General features: G+C 45.0%; 1 protein-coding gene across 1 annotated transcript; it reads right to left on the bottom strand.

Moving 5' to 3' along the window:
* Window positions 1-935: 935 nt before the first annotated feature.
* Window positions 936-16,643, bottom strand: SARS2 (seryl-tRNA synthetase 2, mitochondrial). Its single transcript, XM_078868293.1, has 16 exons — window positions 16,299-16,643; window positions 14,545-14,640; window positions 14,264-14,293; window positions 12,889-13,029; window positions 11,848-11,902; window positions 11,556-11,619; window positions 10,899-11,004; window positions 10,006-10,053; window positions 8,772-8,880; window positions 8,306-8,351; window positions 7,787-7,874; window positions 5,708-5,820; window positions 4,852-4,945; window positions 3,921-4,013; window positions 3,675-3,740; window positions 936-1,772 (listed from the first exon to the last, which is right to left on the bottom strand). Exons 1-16 carry the CDS (start codon window positions 16,641-16,643, stop codon window positions 1,647-1,649), a joined length of 1,620 nt encoding a protein of 539 aa, XP_078724419.1. The 3' UTR covers window positions 936-1,646.
* Window positions 16,644-19,482: the final 2,839 nt, after the last annotated feature.

Raw genomic sequence — 19,482 nt, 5'->3', positions numbered from 1 at the left:
AGCATGCACGAGTGGTGTCGTGTCGCAGTGATGTCGACAGTGCTGGCATTGCAGAACGAGGCAGATTGCTCGCTAACAAATCTTCAAAATCGTGTCAGGTAGCACAACAGCCACCGCCTAAGGTGCGTACTAACAACAGCCACTTGGTTTGTTGTAGTTTCATTTGGAACATGGTGCCCAATATAGCAATATTTAGTCTCAAGTACAATGAAACGATACGTTCTATTAATTATCGAACGTGCTTCCGTGTCATCGTTTGAGAAGCAGTGCGCAGGGCAGCTCTCAGATTGGTTTTCGCGATGTACCACGGTCTAGTTGGGTACAGTGCCTGACGTGTTTCTCTTCAGGAACTCAATATTTACGTCGCCAAACTGAAAACCCATCGAAGGGCTAGGCTGCAGGATTGACAAAACCTACACACTAGTACGGTTCACTGGACATTTATAATACGTTTTGTAGACTCTGGTATAAATACCTCTACTGTAACTAAAAGCCAAAGCTAAGCTGGAACAGAGGACAATTGGTACAAATAAAGGGGTGGGAACCCAACCAGAAGATGGGGAGGCAGGGTCACACATTTTCCGAGCCTCCGAGCGATATGAGTGCCACCCGACACTGCAAGGTCCCAAGCTGCTCCGACAAGGATCACTTGGTCTTTTATGTTTTTAGCAGACACGTGTTTATGTTGTAGCGTTTCTAGTAGGCGTCGTGTTTTTTGTGGTAGCCCCGACAGATGTAACATCCGAATAATCGTTGCATACGGAACGCACTTGCATCGTTGTAGGAAGGCTTTAAGCGTGTTCTTAATAAATTTACTTATCAATAAATCAAAGCACAATGTTGTCGTCTGTGCCTCTAGCTGAATAAAGTGGGGGAAATCTTGCCTGTTTTACTGCTGTAGTTAATTTATTATCTTAAATAATACATTTCTCATACGTTGAGATTAAAAAAAAAAATTTCAGCCAAGTTCACTCTTTGTTGGCAGGAACATTCCTGCAGGGAAACACATCGGTAACGTTCGCACGGTGAACAAAACTCGCCGGGAAGGGCATTTCTATTAGAATTACTCCAGGGCCAGCGACATGTACCCTCGTGTAAGATCTTACCTCGGGCACCCCGGGTCCAATTTCTCCTGTATTTGTAGTGGGGCTTCTGGGCTCCTCTGGCCTGGGGGCCCTTGGTGCATTTCCGCCACCTGCACCACACTCTATAGCAGTTCTTCTTAACCTATACTGCAGACTTGCACCCCTTTCAGTTCTCAATCGTATTTTTTATGTTAATACATATAGGTTTGAAGAAACAACGTAGTTGTACTTACATGCCCGTGCTTAATTTGTGTTTTCATGATTTACCTTCCAAAAAAATCCAGCATGCCTCGCACCCCTAGGCGGGTGCGTGCACCCCCAGGTTAAGAACGACTGCTCTATAGCTACCCCACTGCCGTACCTAATGTCCACACCTGGTACAAAGCAACACAATGGTCCCGAATTCCCATGCTCGTGGCTCGGAGCTGGCGAATTCCGCATCGTCGCACCGTCGAGCTCGCTCGCACACGAGCTTTAAACGCCCCGGCACCTCCCCCCACCGGACGTCACTGTCGCGGTCTCGCTGGCTCCTGCCACCGGTGCGTGGCACTTGCAGGCGGCTCAGTCGTCCTTGGCCGGTCTCCTGCGGTTAGTGCCGATGTACTGCAGCGGGGTGCTCGCCGGCTTCCCGATCACCTCCGCCTCCAGTAGGGGCTGCAGCGCTGGCGGCACCCGGACGCGGCCGTCCTGTGGAGCGGAGCGGAGCGGTGAGATGCCGACGGCGGTGGGGGGGGGGGTGGCAATTGATGGGGCCCGGCCGTTAACGGCGTTAAGCCGCTTGTTGCAGAGGTCCTCGGTGTGAATCCGGCAGGCCGTCCGTGGTTATCGCTGCCGATGGATTAACCGTAACGTTATGCATCGTCTGCATCACGAGTGGATGTTGTCGACTGTTGGACAAAGTGTGGTTCTAGGTAAAAATATAAAGTAGATTAATGTTCAATTCAGTAAGGGACAGCATTCAAATTCATTTTCAGCCAGAAGTGATTAAAATTATACACTCCTATGGTGGGGGCGAGTCTTTCTATAGGATAACCACTGGTGATGTTCCACGGCAGGTTCAGTTACTACTCGTCACCGATGTTGTGCATCATGGCTGGGAAATTGAACTGAGGTGGCCACGTTCGTGTGCACGAATCACTGTGCCACTACTCCCCAGAAACATATAGCTTTTGGGACTGCTAAGAGATGAAATTACATCTTACACACGCACACTCAAGCGTCCACACGGCGCACAAGCTATCTACGGAGACTGAAATAAATTTACATTGAAGCCTTTGACATCTTCGATCAAAGCTCATTTATATTGAATTCTACAAGTAATTTACTCGGGGATTACTTTTAACGCATGAATCATCCAGTGCATAATGCCTTAGTAAATAACCTAACACTACAAAAAAAAGCTCTATCAGCCATTCTCACACCATGACCAAACAAGAACAACAGTCCAGCTTTCAAGGTTAATCAGGCGGACAATACACACAAAACAAGCAGTGGCTAATCCACTCACAGATGGTGATGTTGTAACAAAGAACAGCTGTATTGGTCAGGTAAAAGTCAAGGGGTCCTCACGGAGAGTTTAACCGATGCCAAGGCACACTGCCGCTCCTGTTAAGTCAGCATCCAACCTTCAAGATCTGCGATTATAGTGTCTCACCGCATAGATATAGCTTCCCCCTTGGTCTTATGTAGGTATGTTGAACTTCTTTCGCACAGTACGTAACCAACCGTGCTAATCGGGGGTGCAGGGAATTGGGAGGTCAATAACCTCTGGGTGCCTATTGCATTTCCGTCACAATCACCCACCCTCCTTCACCCTGCACACATACCACCCATCACCTCTATCTCCTTTTCCGTAACACCTGCAACACTTTCTCGCCACATTCCATTACAAATGTCCCAAGTTATTTACCCCATCCTTGCGTGAAATTCCCATCATCCTTTGCGTGTACTTGTACTCAATTTCCAGAAGCTTCTTCGCCAGTTGCTTTAATGTTAAACAACTAGCCTCTAAACTAATGCCCCGGAGGCTGAGGAATAGTTTGACAAGTGTTTGGCAAGAGCAGACTGAATGTCATTATGCCCAAGTATAGTCTAATGTGTATATTCTTCATGGCCTTAAATACTAATTTTGCCTTCATGTGTGTGGCAGGGTAGCTCATAGGTAAGATCGCCAAGTTCGTTATCATGAATACTGTTTTCAAATACAGTCAGCTGCCTGTGGTTAGACTGGGTTCAGTGAATTTATGGACTCGGGTTACCAAAGACTGCACATTAAAAACATTGCATTGAATTTGATTTTACACAAAATTTGGCTAATTTAAAATAAAAAGTAAAGATTGGACGAACATGAGCATAACATTTATCTCCGTTGTTGAGTGTGGGTGAGGAAGTGCCGCTCCTCCTAGTGCGGAAAAGACATCGGAGCTCAGCAGCAGTTCCGTGAGACTCCCTTCTGCGGGACGTTCTCTAAGAGTGGGCGATGGACTTGTCTGTGAGAGCTCGTCAATGATTATTCATCTCAGGACACGATGCCGATAGCACAATGGTGATAACCCTTCTCTTTTTAAAGGCAAACATTATAAATGTTACCTTCATTTGGTATGTCTCAAGGATAGCGATGAGTAATCGTGGCACTGCGCATGCCGTCCCGTTCACCTGCCAAAGGTAAAAAAACCAAAACAATAATTCACACTAAAAACCGGATATATTTTTTGTAATCACTTTGCAAAAATTCTCAAATGAGCAATAGAATCCACCGCATTAACAGTCAGATTAACAGTTGGTACTGGTGCATCAATAAACACGAGTGCAATGACAAAGGCATGCTTTGTTTACCGTGTGGGCATATTTAAGATTCCTTGACGAATCAAAGTACTTGATATGAAGTCTCCGACTCTGGTAGTCTGTGCAGTTGGAGGCACTTGATATCTGCAACAGCCAGAGGAAATATAATTATCAAATGAGCATACATTACCAACTAAATTAATCATAATTTGATTCTTATTTTTGTTGCTGTAATTTCCCCTGATTGTGCTGTTGGTGTCATGTCATGAGACACATAATCAATTCACGCCCACCTTTAAACTGAGAGTAATGATTGTAGGATGACAGTCAAACCAATATTTTCAATCTGCAGGGCTGGATTTTATCCAAATTAATGCAAAACCAAATTTAATGGAATGTTTTTATTTTGTGTATGTGCAGTCATTGATGCTTAGAACAGCAACTCACACTAAGACTTGAGAGCCCGGTTTAAACAAAGGTGGTTACCTGGATTTAAACCCAAGATCTCAGTGGTACTAGCTCAGCGTTGGCCTCTCAGTCACCCAGCCATCTCCCAGGAAATACATAATGAAGCTATGCAATATTTACGGGTGGTTCTTAGAAGGGTAGTTCATTACAACAGTACGGGAACACACGGGGGAACCTTGCTCCAATCCCTAAGGTAACCACACTATAGCGTCAAATTCAATTTGACAATACTATCTTCAGATTCTTTGGAAGTTATTCAATTATATTTTTGAAAGTGTAGCAAGTGTTGTGACACCCTCTGATGGAATACTGCTTATGTGAAAGATACGCAGGTGTAAGGATCCACCACTTTAGGGAACTGCACACACATGACTGTTTAGGTGTGAACTCATTACGTACTCTTTATATAGTCTCAAAATATGAACAGTTTGTACTCTACACACATCACTGTTGTCACTTTAGAGGCCCATTGTTTTTACATTTGTTACATCTTCTGTTGGGAGACTCCACAAACCTCGCCAAACTTTTCACGGCCTGGCATCCAGGCCTCAATGTCGTATTTACGGTAAGCGGGAAGGCCCAACTCCTCTGTCGGCATATCCAAAACCCTGAAACGAACCAACAAGGACACTCATGCAGCAAACGTCGTTGAAATCAAACTGAGTGAAGGTGGCCGGGGTGGCTCAATGCTGAGAGCGCTTCCGAAGCACGACTCAAAAACCCCCGAGTTCAACTGTGGGCAGCTATCGGTGACAATTCTCTAGTTTAGCAAATTGATGTTTTAAGACCAGTTAAACAGTGCCTGGACAAAAACAAAAATGCCAGATATTATAATTCATATTTTCATTAATTTACCTAAGTTGGAGCTATGAATGAAACATGTACTTTAAGCGATATATGATAAACACTTTTCTAGGCCATGTAAAATGTGTCTCCTGAGTGTGGATACAATAAAAGATGCCACTTGAATTGGCTCTAGGATCACTCCTCCTTGCCAATAGCACAGCATGGTGTCATTATACGCAGACAGTGCGAGGCACACCTTAGCTATGTAAACATTCATTAGGGAGTTGGCCAAACATCTCTGAACAATTTGTTTTATATATATAAATCCACGTGACCACAGGGAGAACATGCAAACTCCAAATATACAGGATCGAACCCACGACCTCCTGTATACCAGGCGAGGTAGTCAACATCTCCTAGCCACTGCGAGATAGGACCACAGCACTTTGGCAATTGCTGTCCTAAAACCGTGCACACTACAAATTATAAGACGTTTTAAGTTTCAGTTTGCATAACAAATAATATTTTATATTTATGCTAAACACGATCACACGACGATCAGCCCTTGCCACAAGCGGCCTCACTTGTAGTGCAGGCCCAGGTCAGAGTAGATCTCCTTCTGGATGGAGAGGAACTCATCTAGGAGAGCATTGCTTTCGTTTCCACTTTCGGCAGCCGTCACCCCGAACATCTCCACCTGCAGACACACGCCACCCGGCAGGTTCACAGGGAAGTCCAACAAGACACCAGCAGTTCGCAGTGCGGTGTGTTGATTGATTTACACCGGGGGTGACGGAGTTTATGTGCAACCCCTTCCTGTGAATCTACTGCTAGATGAGGGTCTCCCAATGCTCTGTGGGTCTTGGGGGATATTTGATTTTAATTTACTACTCAACAAAGGTGTGAAGCGTCGATATGGAAGCACAGAATTATAGTAAACAATGGATTTTGCTGCATTGCCATCTGCTGCCCAACGCATATCCCACAGCAACCAATAATAAAGAACCTGCTGTGCATGGTGGTCATGCATCCAAGCACTCTGCACACTCCATCCGGCCTAGCTTCCGAAATCTGATGAGGTTGGGCATACATGTTTGGTGATTTGGTCATAGTCGTCACTAAAAAGACGACTGCAAAACAAAAATGCGTTTTTGCCAAGCTCGGCTTTCTAAATTGAAAGAAGCAGAATGCTGAACTGTGCAGGCTAGGAGAGGGTTAGCGTGTTAGTTTAACACATAGCCTCACATAAATATTAATAATAAAGATTTTAAGTTAGATCGGGTAAATATAAACGTGTTCAAACCCATCATCAATTCTGGCAAATCGTCTGATGAAGCTGGTTGTCATCACCAGTGAAACGTCATACTCAAATTGTAAATGTTGTGCGTTTACTCTCCAACACACAAGCGGTGGGCTCAACTCGTAACTAAATGGCACGTTTTGTTTACGTGACAAACCTTACTAATTGGCTGTCTCGGGTGGTGGGTTAACGAAACATGTATGTATACGCGCTCTAACCGAAAAGCCTTTATTATGAATTGTCAGTGGGCTGCACTGAAACTCAGGCACGCCTTCATCAGGTGTGCAGATAGGGAGAGGGTTCGTGTGTTAGTTGGTGGATCGTTAGCGTTGTCAGTGGGCTGCAATGAAACTCGGGCACGCCTTCATCAGGTGTGCAGATAGGGAGAGGGTTCGTGTGTTAGTTGGTGGATCGTTAGCGTTGTCAGTGGGCTGCAATGAAACTCGGGCACGCCTTCATCAGGTGTGCAGATAGGGAGAGGGTTCGTGTGTTAGTTGGTGGATCGTTAGCGTTGTCAGTGGGCTGCAATGAAACTCGGGCACACCTTCATCAGGTGTGCAGATAGGGAGAGGGTTCGTGTGTTAGTTGGTGGATCGTTAGCATTGTCAGTGGGCTGCAATGAAACTCGGGCACGCCTTCATCAGGTGTGCAGATAGGGAGAGGGTTCGTGTGTTAGTTGGTGGATCGTTAGCGTTGTCAGTGGGCTGCAATGAAACTCGGGCACGCCTTCATCAGGTGTGCAGATAGGGAGAGGGTTCGTGTGTTAGTTGGTGGATCGTTAGCGTTGTCAGTGGGCTGCAATGAAACTCGGGCACACCTTCATCAGGTGTGCAGATAGGGAGAGAGTTCGTGTGTTAGTTGGTGGATCGTTAGCGTTGTCAGTGGGCTGCAATGAAACTCGGGCACGCCTTCATCAGGTGTGCAGATAGGGAGAGGGTTCGTGTGTTAGTTGGTGGATCGTTAGCGTTGTCAGTGGGCTGCAATGAAACTCGGGCACGCCTTCATCAGGTGTGCAGATAGGGAGAGGGTTCGTGTGTTAGTTGGTGGATCGTTAGCGTTGTCAGTGGGCTGCAATGAAACTCGGGCACACCTTCATCAGGTGTGCAGATAGGGAGAGGGTTCGTGTGTTAGTTGGTGGATCGTTAGCGTTGTCAGTGGGCTGCAATGAAACTCGGGCACACCTTCATCAGGTGTGCAGATAGGGAGAGGGTTCGTGTGTTAGTTGGTGGATCGTTAGCGTTGTCAGTGGGCTGCAATGAAACTCGGGCACGCCTTCATCAGGTGTGCAGATAGGGAGAGGGTTCGTGTGTTAGTTGGTGGATCGTTAGCGTTGTCAGTGGGCTGCAATGAAACTCGGGCACACCTTGGTAAAGTGATGCACGCGGTAGAGGCCCCACGTCTCCTTGCCAGTCTCTGTCTCGGCTCTGTAGCACGTGCTGCGGCAAACTATCCTGCAGAAGGAGCAGCGTCCACACAACCACCACGTCATGAAATATCCAGCCTTCCAAACCCCACGCAGACAAAGGTGTTCCCGTAAAATGCATTGCCAAGGTGGAGCACTTAAAGCAGGACGACCGTGCAGCGATGTCACGGATAAACAGGAAAGTAGAATGCAGTCTAAATGTATGTTTAACATTAGATTTGAAGCTTTCGTGACTGCAAGGATTCATACTCTTAGGTTTTTTCGGTAAAGTCTCGTAGGTAAAAAGAAATAATCCAAAAATAAATAATAAAAATAGTAGAAAAAATAATATAAGTAAAATAATTATTTTAATTCTATTATTATTTCTATTATTTATTATTTGATTATTTATTTTTACCTACGTGACTTTACAGAAAAAACCTAAGAGTATGTTTAACATGTCAAGGAAGGAATATCCACCTCAAGGGCAGGTCCTTCAATTCCACTGCATGATCCATGAAGTAACCTGCAAGAGGCAGAAAATGACACAGGAGAACCGAACTACACTTGCTTAACAAAACACACTCTCACGCGTTTACATCACCATCACACCACGTCTCTCAAGGGGATAACGGCCGGTGGTCAAAACTAGCGGTGGAGTGGCAGCCAAAGGATGAAACACGCTCGATGGAGCGCTGAAATAAGTGTGTGTGCAGGTGCTCGATATAGTTACATGACGGGACTGTGATGAATGGTGATGGGTTGGAGAGGCCTAAATCTGCCAGTGGATTATGTCACAGCTGACGATGATGATAGGGACATGGGTTAAGAGCTAAACTGATCCCACACTTGAAACCCTCTGATTGTGAACCGTGTGCTCTAACCACATTGCCAACTGGAAAAATGTATTTAGAATATGGCTTAGGGATAGTTCTGGAAGCCTCACCGGCGATGCCAACCTCGGAGGTACCGGCCAGGTTAAGGTCCTTGAATTTGGCAGGGTCCAGCGAGTAAAGCTGAGACGTCTTGGCACTGGGACACATTCCACAGCCTTCCTAGGGGTGACACGTGGAGAGAAGAGACCCATGCAATATGACAAGGCACATCAGTGCTATTATAGCAAGCATCCATGGGATTTAAGCAAAACAGGGACATGCATTTACGTTCCGTGCGTACTTCTTAATTGTAGTGCTAAAAGGTAGGTAAAGCTGCAGCTCTGCAATGTCTTGCTCATGCCACTGCTGGTAGAAGGGCCTCCACTCGAGAACGCTCCGGACAGCCGCTCTGGAGGGTACTTTTGGCCTACTCTTTCACGGTGGCTCGACTTCTTGGAAGAGGGAGAAGTGCTCACGTGTTATCCCACCACACGCAATCTGACAATTGACTGTGGTGTTCCCAGTTATACTGCTGGGTGGACAGAATCTTCAAGAAGACTGAAGAAATTTTCAACACTTTTTTAACTGCCATGCTGGGAGATCGAACCGGCGACCTTTGGATTTCAAATCCAGCTCGATGACTTCAATCAATCTTTATTTTACGTGCCAATATCGCCCTCAATAAAGCAGGCATCAGTGCACATTATAGCGGAACGGGAACGGTACAGAGGGCACGGAGCAACAGGAATGAGAAAAGAAACTCGTCACGGCGTCAGCGACTAACACCGACTGAGCAGGCTAAATTGCAACCATGCGCAAGGAATCACTTAAGAAAGTTCAGTAGAAAATAAAAATAATGAACCTGAAAGAGACAGTTTTTTACTTAACATTTGAGATTTTATGGAAAGGCAAGTCTGAATAGGTGTGTATTTCACAAAATGGGTGTGTGACCTATACATACCACGACAACATCCCATATTTGTCATGGAATGTGGTTTCATTCGAATACCTCTGTTAAAAGGTTGTATGAACAGCACCTAGTTGTGTAAAATTCCTTATAACTAAGCTTGCGAGAGCAGATACAAGCAAAAATATAACGAAGATTTCTAAATCATGAGATCGATTCAATTTGATTACAATTATTTGTTAAGCCCTATGTGGTTTCATTTCAATTTCACGGTAGCTTGGCAGTGATGTTTTTGAGGACTATTACACCAAGGAATTGCAGATCATCAAAAACACATTTGTTGTTCAGTATGATGTAACTAATTATTTGTCCGTAACCACGTAAATGTTCCGACTTACAAAAACAACGCCTTTGAGCATGTCGGGCACGGACATGGCGACGAAACCCTGAAATACACACACACATTCATACACGAGAGACATTAGTATAACAACATGCTCATGATTTTGCCATTCATTGAAAATCTAGTGTTCATACGTTCGTAATAAAATAAGGCATTACAAATAGAATTCAAGGATTTATCAAGAGATAAAGTCAGGTGCAGGTTGTGGGCAGGTAGTAATATAGAACGTAAACAAAAAATAATAATAGAATACTGTGTTTGATTCATTTGTACAGCGGCTTAAGATGCAGATGCATTTAGATTCACAATGAATCTAGGCCAAACTCAGAAGAACTCTTACCCAACTTCCATCGTCACATCCAAGCCGAGCCACCCGTACCCTCAAGGTGGCTTTCCACTGGCTACTTTGTGAGCTGCGCCAGAACCAAACTGTGATGCGTTGTCCTCACAAGACATTTGAATCTGGCTCTGGTCCTGACAGAGCCAGGGGAAGGAATGATGACGCTTTTAGTGTGCGTGACATCAATCAGTACAATGTGAGGACACCGCGTCATCTACTTCAGTTTCGACATGTTCATCGCGTGGAGTGACTCAGGTTCTGTGGTAGAAAAATAAAGTGGCGCTTCCCGAGCCGCTGCATCGAGCTCGCTTGCCATTGCCGTGGGCACTGCTCAGTTGTACAGAGCAAAAGTAGCGTCTCTTTTTCTTCTGAGGTGTGCCTAAACTCCGTGTGAAAATCTAAACGAGGTATGGTTTCGTTGTTACGCTCGAGATTTCCTGTAAAGATTAGCTTCGGGGTTAGAGTTGGTAGCTCCAAACAAGGTGAACGGGCAAGTGTAAGCACTCCACGCGATGGGCATCCAGCAAGTACCCTCACAGCATCCTCACCCGTCGCTTGAGCTTCTTGAGGGCAAAGTGGGCGAGCGCGTGTTCCAGCTCCGCGCCCGCGCCTCGCAGATAATACGAGCGATGCCCCGACACGTGTGACAGGTGCCTGCGTCAGAGGCGGGAGGGGACGCGCCGGGAGGGGGGACGTCAAGGCAGGGGGGAAGTGGGGTGAGTGGAGGGTGGAGAATGACGATTTTGTTTCAATGTGAAGAGTGATCAGAGATGGCTGGCGTGTTTGCTGGATGTTGGGCACGTGACAATGCACCCCCCGAAACCCAGGGGTCAGCAACCTGCGGCTCCGGAGCCGCGTGTGGCTCTTTAAGGACTGCTTCGTGACATTATTTATTTAGGACCACCGCCTCTTGTATCCACATGCATTGCAGCTCTAGAAATATTTAGGTTTTTTAACCGAATTAAAAAAAATGTCTCTTCTTGTTATTTTGGGTGTCGATCCCTGCCCCGACCTCCTGTCTGTGGTGAATGAATCGATTCCACACTGCATACCAAATGGACACATCAGGTGGTCATGGACAAAATTTGTGTGGAGATTGCTAACATTGCTAACACAGCTATGTATGGCAATGTGAGTATTTGCTTCAGATAAACACAAATACTAAACAATATCATGCCCTCGGAGTAACCCTTCCCAGTACTTACTTCTGTCGTATTATGTCCAACTTCTCCCCGATGTCTAAATGTACACGTGGTTTAAAATCAAATTCTGCAACAACAAAGATATTTCAATAGCCAGTAGTCTTAATATATTTAAAATACAAAATACTGAAATACATAATTTATAAATATGCCCATTTTACATTTATATACATAGATTGTTTAATCAGTCGCTGATCTATGACTGATGAAATGCAGGGCCTAGCTTTGATGGGTAATGTGTTATTAGTTCACGAATGAAAGCTGTCTCGAAGGAATTAACTTTTAATAATTTTACCTGGCTTTTGGCCTACAGTTTCCAGCACCCTGGCTTGGCTCTCATCACCAACGGGCTGTCATAGAAACAAAAATAAATCAACAGTCCCAGTGCACCTGTCTCCAACCCCAGTGAAATAGACCAAATGCGCAATGATAATTACAACTGTGGTTGCATGTTTTGCAGCCTCATCATTTTGTATACATCAGCAAAAATAATGTGTGTGTGTGTATATACATGGAGAGGAATAGCAAACACAGGCTTACTCAAAAGACACAATGCAAGGTGCAGCCCTGCAATGTCTTGCTCAGGCCACTGCTTGTGGAAGGGCCTTCAAGAGAGTTCCACTAGCAGGCAGTGTAGTCTATCCTTCCATAATGGCTAGTTCTCTTGGACGAGGTGAGAGTAACCACACGTTATCCCACAACACATGACGTACGCATCGGCTAACTGTATATATCAGCTAATTATAGTTCACTTCCTCGACTAGTTAATGAAATATTCTTTGGGTCTTACAGTAAAAAAAGAAAAATTAAAATAAACAGAAAACTACAAATGAAATATCACAATCGTGGGTGAAGATCTGATCGACAAATTGATTACTTTTCTACCACTGTGAAGCATAAATGAACACTATAGATGCTGCAGGGTTTGGCTGCTTATAGTGCAACTACTTAGAGCTCCAGTAGCTTCCACCTCCAGTTGCTGAGCACAGGCCCAAACACCCAGAAAGCCGAGCGGCCAGCATAAAACAGCACGATGTAAGTTGTAATATATGAGAGTTAATACGTTCCTTCAATTGAACAAGGCTTTAAGAAGTTGGGCAAACAGATGATGGGTGGGAATTCCAAAGCAGAGCAATGCAAGGAAAAAAGCAGAAAAAAAAGTGGTTTGACCCGCAAAGATGTGACCGAGTTAGTGAGTGGGTGGGTGGGTGAATACGCTTGTGGGTGCGTGAGCGAGTAAATGAATGAGTGAATGTATTTGGTGTGATCTGCGGTATGGTGGCTGAACAGTCTGAGACTAAAATGTCAGTCGGCAGCGAGGCAAACGGAGACATACCACGCTGGGGTGCGTGCGGTTGGGCAACTGCAGAGCTTTGAGGTAGAATTTCTCATCCAGCTCAGTCATCCGGTCGTAAAGGACGTTGAGTTTCACACGGATCTCCCGACCTTCTGTGCGTAGGCGCTGGTAGTCTGGGATCTGAAAAAGGAGAACAAATCAATAACTTCCGTTTATTTCCCGTCATTGCCAATGCGTATGGATGCAAAGCACAATGATTTCTGCATTGTTTGCTGAATTATAATTAATTATTTTCGTGTTAAAATGACGGCAGAGATGTCTATGACAAAATCACCCAGAATAAACGTACTATCTCGTCAAATCTCAGAAGCTAGGGGGGGGATTTTGAGCCTGTTAAGTATTTGGATGGGCCATTACCATGACCAACAGGTTGTCAAAGATGCCTGCGAAGCTGTGCTAGGCTGCAAGCAACGAAGACATTGCAGAAAAAGCCGCTGTTGTACTGTGCTTTAATATTCTCACGTCTACGCACCCCAGCCCTCATCCACCCGCACCAGCAAGTGCGGTAACGTATGGCTACATAAAGCCAATAACCATCGTGGCGTGGAGAGGCCTTCATCCAGCAGTGGACTGACAGAGCCTTCATGTACACCATGAAACGATGAAAACAATTTGGTCGATACAAACTTAAAACACTTTTCTGTTTGACAACTTGAACAGGAAACTACCTTAAACTGACATCCATTTGCCTTCCGGGAACAATAACGAGCCCGACAGCCCTATCAAGCATGACATGAGCCTGAAAAGCAAAAAAGGTCTTTGGTTCCAAAAGTAAGAAGCCATAGCAGTGTTTTAATAAAGACGGTATATTTTGATGCTGCAACTCTGTATTCCAGACGTAGATGTTGGTATATGGCACAATGAGGTGCAAAGCTAAACAACAAGTCGAAGTAAACCGTCTTTAAAAGCCTTCGACATTAATGCTAGGGGGTACAGTTTATGCCCTTGTGATTCAATTATATTCTTTGTGATTTAAGGGTCACGATTCAACTCAAGAGTCAAGTCGTTTTTGTAACATGACATACAATTTACATAAATCGAAGAACAGGGATTGTTACACATACAATTAAATGCGCATATCATGAGCTTAATAATCGATCTGAATCAATTAAATAATGCATCATTACACCCCTTGCAGTTGGTGTTAAAACTGCTCATGCTAAAAATACTAAACTACCGTCTACAAGAATACACACCCAATGAAACTGTTATACTCACAATACCCGACATGTTAGTTGCAATGTACATGTTCATACGGTTATGAAAATGTAGCACTGTATTGCACAATGGAAGAAATGTTTCAGTAACGTACACTAAATGTAATGACAATGAAGCCACTTTACTAAACACTTACCGAAGGGACGGAAGATCTCTCATTGTTTTCCTGCAAAAACAATAAAACATTAACGCTGAAAATTCTACTTTAAAAAACAATACAAATGATTGTAAACGGAAACATGTATATTTATGTTATACGTATCATTATGTCCACAAAGCAATATAATCCTGAATGCCCTTCAAATATGGTACTAGAGTACATTCAAAACGCAAATTGCCACATACTGTCTTTAAACCTGGAACAGGGAGGCACAATATCACTGGAAGCAGTGAGCCTAACTGTCATATTCGACTCACCACAATGTGTTTGATTTGCGAAGCGACCAGAGACTTTTCATCCTCCAGCAATGCCACTTGAGCTTTCACGTCCTCCAATTGCTTCCATGTCGAAATCTGTAACGTCCCCGCATGAGAAAAACAACCGACGTTCCATTTCTCGACTCCCACCTAACTGCTCCCAGCACAAAAAACATCAACGTTTAATGCGTCCCAATTCGTGGCGAAGTTACACTGATTAGGCTCCATGAGAATACAAATACAGCATTGGTTTTGTATTCTTTGGTTTTCGGTAAAGTCACGTAGATAGAAAAATAATAAAAATTAAATAAAAAAACTAATGTAGCCTGGTTCTAAATCGGTGTGTACTGGCAGTCTATAATCTAGACTGTAGCCTGGTTATTAAGCTGCGTGAGTGTACTGGCAGTCTATAATGTAGACTGTAGCCTGGTTCGAACCTGAATAAAATAAAAATAGCAGTCACGAAAGCTGTAAGTCATTGGTCTTGTGTCAGGCAGAGCGGGTGGAAAAGTGTCAGCGGATGGGGAGGTGCTGCCCTCTGCTGCATGGGGCAGATGTCACGAAGAGTTGAAGGGATCTCAAGAGGAAAGCGAATGTGAAATATACTTTCGCAGCCGTGCCCTCATAGTAAATGTTACACTTGCCTCTCTACGAGATGTGGTTTATTAATCTCAAGGCAAGACACCGACGGTAAAATTCGGTATAAATTGAGAGAAAATAATCCAGACACCACTCATGCTTCGATTTAAAGCTTTCGTGACTGCAGGGGATCATCTTCTTGGTTCTTTGGGTAAAGTCACGTAGAATGGAGATAATAAAATAATAAAAATAAGATTTTATTTAATTGTTTTATTTTCATTATTTTATTATCTCCATTCTACGTGACTTTACCGAAAGAACCAAGACCACTCATGTTCTTCACATCCTGTCAGCAGCTCCTCCACAATCGCCTATGCTTCCTGATCCACGCCTGGCTGCTGTTCATGTAACATTGCATTGTGATCGCATTCCAATGCAATGTGATGCATGCCATGCCATGTCCCCGTGGCCCTTGGGCTGCCCGACGTTCCGCTCAACACGACTCTGACTCGCTGTTTCCTGTCTCTACTCCGCTGCTGTCGACCGTTTTGTATTCTAAATAGCAGCCAGATTGATGTCAGCTTAAGAGTTTTCCTGTTCAAGTTGTCAAACAGAAAAGTGCCTCCACTCTCGTCATCACTTCTCTGCCCGTGTCTCCTCTCGTCTTTTAATGCATTATATTGGGAGTCGTATCATGGCAAAACTCAAAACATTTTGTTAATCACACCGCCTTGTGAAGGCAATAAGCGACGCTTTGGGCCATGGGCTTTCTTCGTCGCACCAGATGCGGTGTTGAACTTCTTTCGCACCGTACGTAGCCAAACGTGGGAATCGGTGCGGGGGAAATAACAAACTAAACACAACAATCAGTTGGAAAGTAATTCGTTTTCTATTTAAAACTCGGGAGATGTAGCTCATGATGTGACACGAAGAGCCATTGCTGAAACACCGTGTATTGTTTCCCCGTGTGTTTTAGCTCGTGCTATGAAGGGCCATTGACCGAAACGTCGCATACAGTATTATAAATGTATCCTGTTAAGTTTCGATCCTGTTAAGGTCACGGTGTGATTGACGAATCCGTTGAGTCTTGTTATTTGTGCACCGCTGCCAACGCATCACCACCACCAAATCATCCGTTTCGCATGGCAATCAACAGGCGTCTGTCTGTCTCTCACGATGTCCTGCACGTCCCGTGCCGCCAGCTCGCCCTTGCGCGCCTCCACGTCGCTCGCCCACGCCTCGCCGTGGCTGCACACGTGCGCCATGTCCAGCTCCGGCTTCTCCGAGTAGCCGTCTCTCACGTGGCTGTACAAGCTGCTGATAGCGCTGCTGCTGCTGCGGTAGCACCCGCGGCGGATCCTGCCCGTCGTCGTGGCCGGGAGACGCAGCGAGGAGGAGGAGAAGGCGAGACGGCCACACAGCGAGGGCGAAAGCCGGAGCACCAAGGGCGCCGCCATTGGGGCGACTCTCATCCGGAAGTGGTGGCGGGCACAAGGCGGCCGATTTGGCAGCAGCCTCATTCACCAACGCCGCTGCAGATTCGCGTGACTAGATCTTGACTTAAAGCTTTAGTGACTGCAGGAATTAATATTATTTGGGTCTTTCGGTAAGTCACGTAGATAAATTCAAATAAAATTATAAAAATAACCAAAAAATACGACGTTTCGATCGTCGTAGTTTTTTGTTATTATTACACGCTTTCATTACACGCTTTTATTTAACTCTGTTGTTGTCGTAATCTCAAATCTTGTAACTCAGTTTTAACCCACTTCCCAATGTGGTATCGACTGCAAACTTGGTATACTTATGTCGTACTGATGACAATACTATATTCTATCATAAAAATATCATTTTTAAACATTCTTTCTTACATGTTATGTTTCGGCTTGGGTCTTATTGTCCACGCTCAACTCACGTTGGCTGTGAATCACCACGGGCCCCTTACTTTGTGGCAAGCTTCGGGGCTACTTGCTGGAGTCGTGGAGTTCTGCCATTACTAGCACGGTACATTTCATTAAAGCGTTTTAAAAAATATTTTTTTCTTTGAGCCTATCTACGTGACTTTACCAAAAACCCAAAGAATATGAATTCCTGCAGTCACGAAAGCTTTAAGTCAAGATTTATAAACTTTTGTTAAGATTATTATTTGGTTCTTTCGGTTAAGTCACGTTTAAAGATAAAATAATAAATTAAATTAAATAATAGAATACGACGTTTCGATTGCAACACAAGCAATCATCATCAGGTATAATGAAATAGCGACATAAAATCTAACCAGAAAACTATAGACAGACATATTAGCAGACAGATATCACCAAGATACATAGCGAGAGCAACACAGGTAACAGAGAGGGGTGGTCGTCTCTGTGGGGTGGCCTTAAATAGACAGAGGGGGGGCGGAGGCAGAGAGAGGGAGGAGGGTTAGAGAAAAATGTCTATTTAAGGCCACCCCACAGAGACGATCACCCCTCTCTGTTACCTGTGTTGCTCTCGCTATGTATCTTGGTGATATCTGTCTGCTAATATGTCTGTCTATAGTTTTCTGGTTAGATTTTATGTCGCTATTTCATTATACCTGATGATGATTGCTTGTGTTGCAATCGAAACGTCGTATTCTATTATTTAATTTAATTTATTATTTTATCTTTAGACGTGACTTAACCGAAAGAACCAAATAATAATTCCTGCAGTCACGAAAGTTCTAAAATTAATTTTTGTTAAGATGTTCAAACAGCAAATAGAAACATTGTCCAATGAATCTTGTGTGCATTAACCACACGTACTTGTGGCGAACATGAAAACGTGCTCTGATCATACATCATACAGCATTGTCTTTGAAACGTATTGGTAGAGACAAAGTAGCCTTATACTGGTAGGAACCTCCTGGTTACACCAGCCCACAGGGGATTATTGTGTCCGTCGTGCCGGGAGGGGCTGGGTGGGGAGGGGCTGGGTGGGGAGGGTGGGGCTGGGAGGGTGGGGAGGGGCTGGGTGGGGAGGGACGGGCTGGGTGGGGAGGGGCTGGGTGGGGAGGGGCAGGGAGGGGAGGGTGGAGAAGGGCTGGGTGGGGAGGGGCTAGTCACCCCGTGGTGCCCTTATAAAACTCAACGTTTAACCTACTCACGCCGGCTTGTGCCCGCCCTCTCAGTCGGGCATATTTGCGGAATACACCACGCCGCCGTTGACCCTGGCCATTGACCGAGCAACCCAACGTTCCTACCAGCTCCCTCCGCAGGAGGAATGTGTTTTAGGACCTCGTCTAACCGGTGTCAGACCAGAGGATGTCAAAATGGAACAACACAAGGACAATTGAATAAAGTCAATAGTTTTTTGCAGAAAAAAAATATTTTAGGAGTCGTGTCTTATCGTAGATACAAATTACAAAAAATTGTAATATCAGGATAATTATACACGTATACTTTCACGACTAATATTATTCATAAGGGTCCGTCCATAAATGACGTCACGCACCTGGGGGGGGGTGAGAAATGTGACGTCACATCAAAATGCGCAACTTTAAATAAATATAGACAACACGTTCTACTTAATTAAATAGACTTTTAAGAATGTTTTCTCCTACAACATCAGAGTGCAGCGCTACATTAAATACACACTACAATGATAATAGTTTAAAGCGATTTGAAGCATGTTGTATTTTTTTGGGGGGGGGGGGGCAACGCTTTGTGACGCCGTGTGACGAGGGGGGGGGGTCAAAAATCGTCCAAAATCGCGTGACGTCATTTATGGACGGCCCCTAAGCACAATGACTGCCATGCCCATTGTGTGACTGTCGCTGGCCTGAACGTGTTACTGGCCCTTCACGTGCACACAACCTGGCACAGCGCCGTGGTGACGTCACCGCCACGGTTGTTGTTGCTGTCGCGCGCTCCCCTTGCTAACATGGGGCTCAAGTCAGCGCGATATGCTATGACGTCATATAGCGCAGTGACGAGTGGCGCAATGACGTCATGTCACGGCGCGAAGTGGCCACGTTTTACATGGGGGGGGGGGGGTGGTGATGAACCGCGTGTTTTTCTTGTGTTATGAAACGTCCCAAACGTTCAATGTTTATTGTGATGATGATCCACACAAAGGGTGAAATCTGTCATACCCTGCCTTTAATTAAAGGGCCACCGACAGGACCTACCATACGCTTGCGGCTTCAATTAAAGGAGCACTGTCGATATCCATTTCCCGTGTGCATGCGCTACGCCTTTAATTAAAGGGACGCTGACAAGATCCCCCCCATACCCTGCGCCTTTAATTAAAGGGACACTCATAAACAACCCCTTCACCATGGCCACCTTGTCCGGTACCCTGCGCCTTTAATTAAAGGGACACTCATAAACAACCCCTTCA

The sequence above is a fragment of the Lampetra fluviatilis genome, chromosome 25 (assembly GCF_964198595.1).
Source record: "Lampetra fluviatilis chromosome 25, kcLamFluv1.1, whole genome shotgun sequence".
NCBI classification, from domain to species: domain Eukaryota; kingdom Metazoa; phylum Chordata; class Hyperoartia; order Petromyzontiformes; family Petromyzontidae; genus Lampetra; species Lampetra fluviatilis.
The sequence above is the reverse complement of the archived record's forward strand: the minus strand, read 5'-3'. Positions and strand labels throughout refer to the sequence as shown.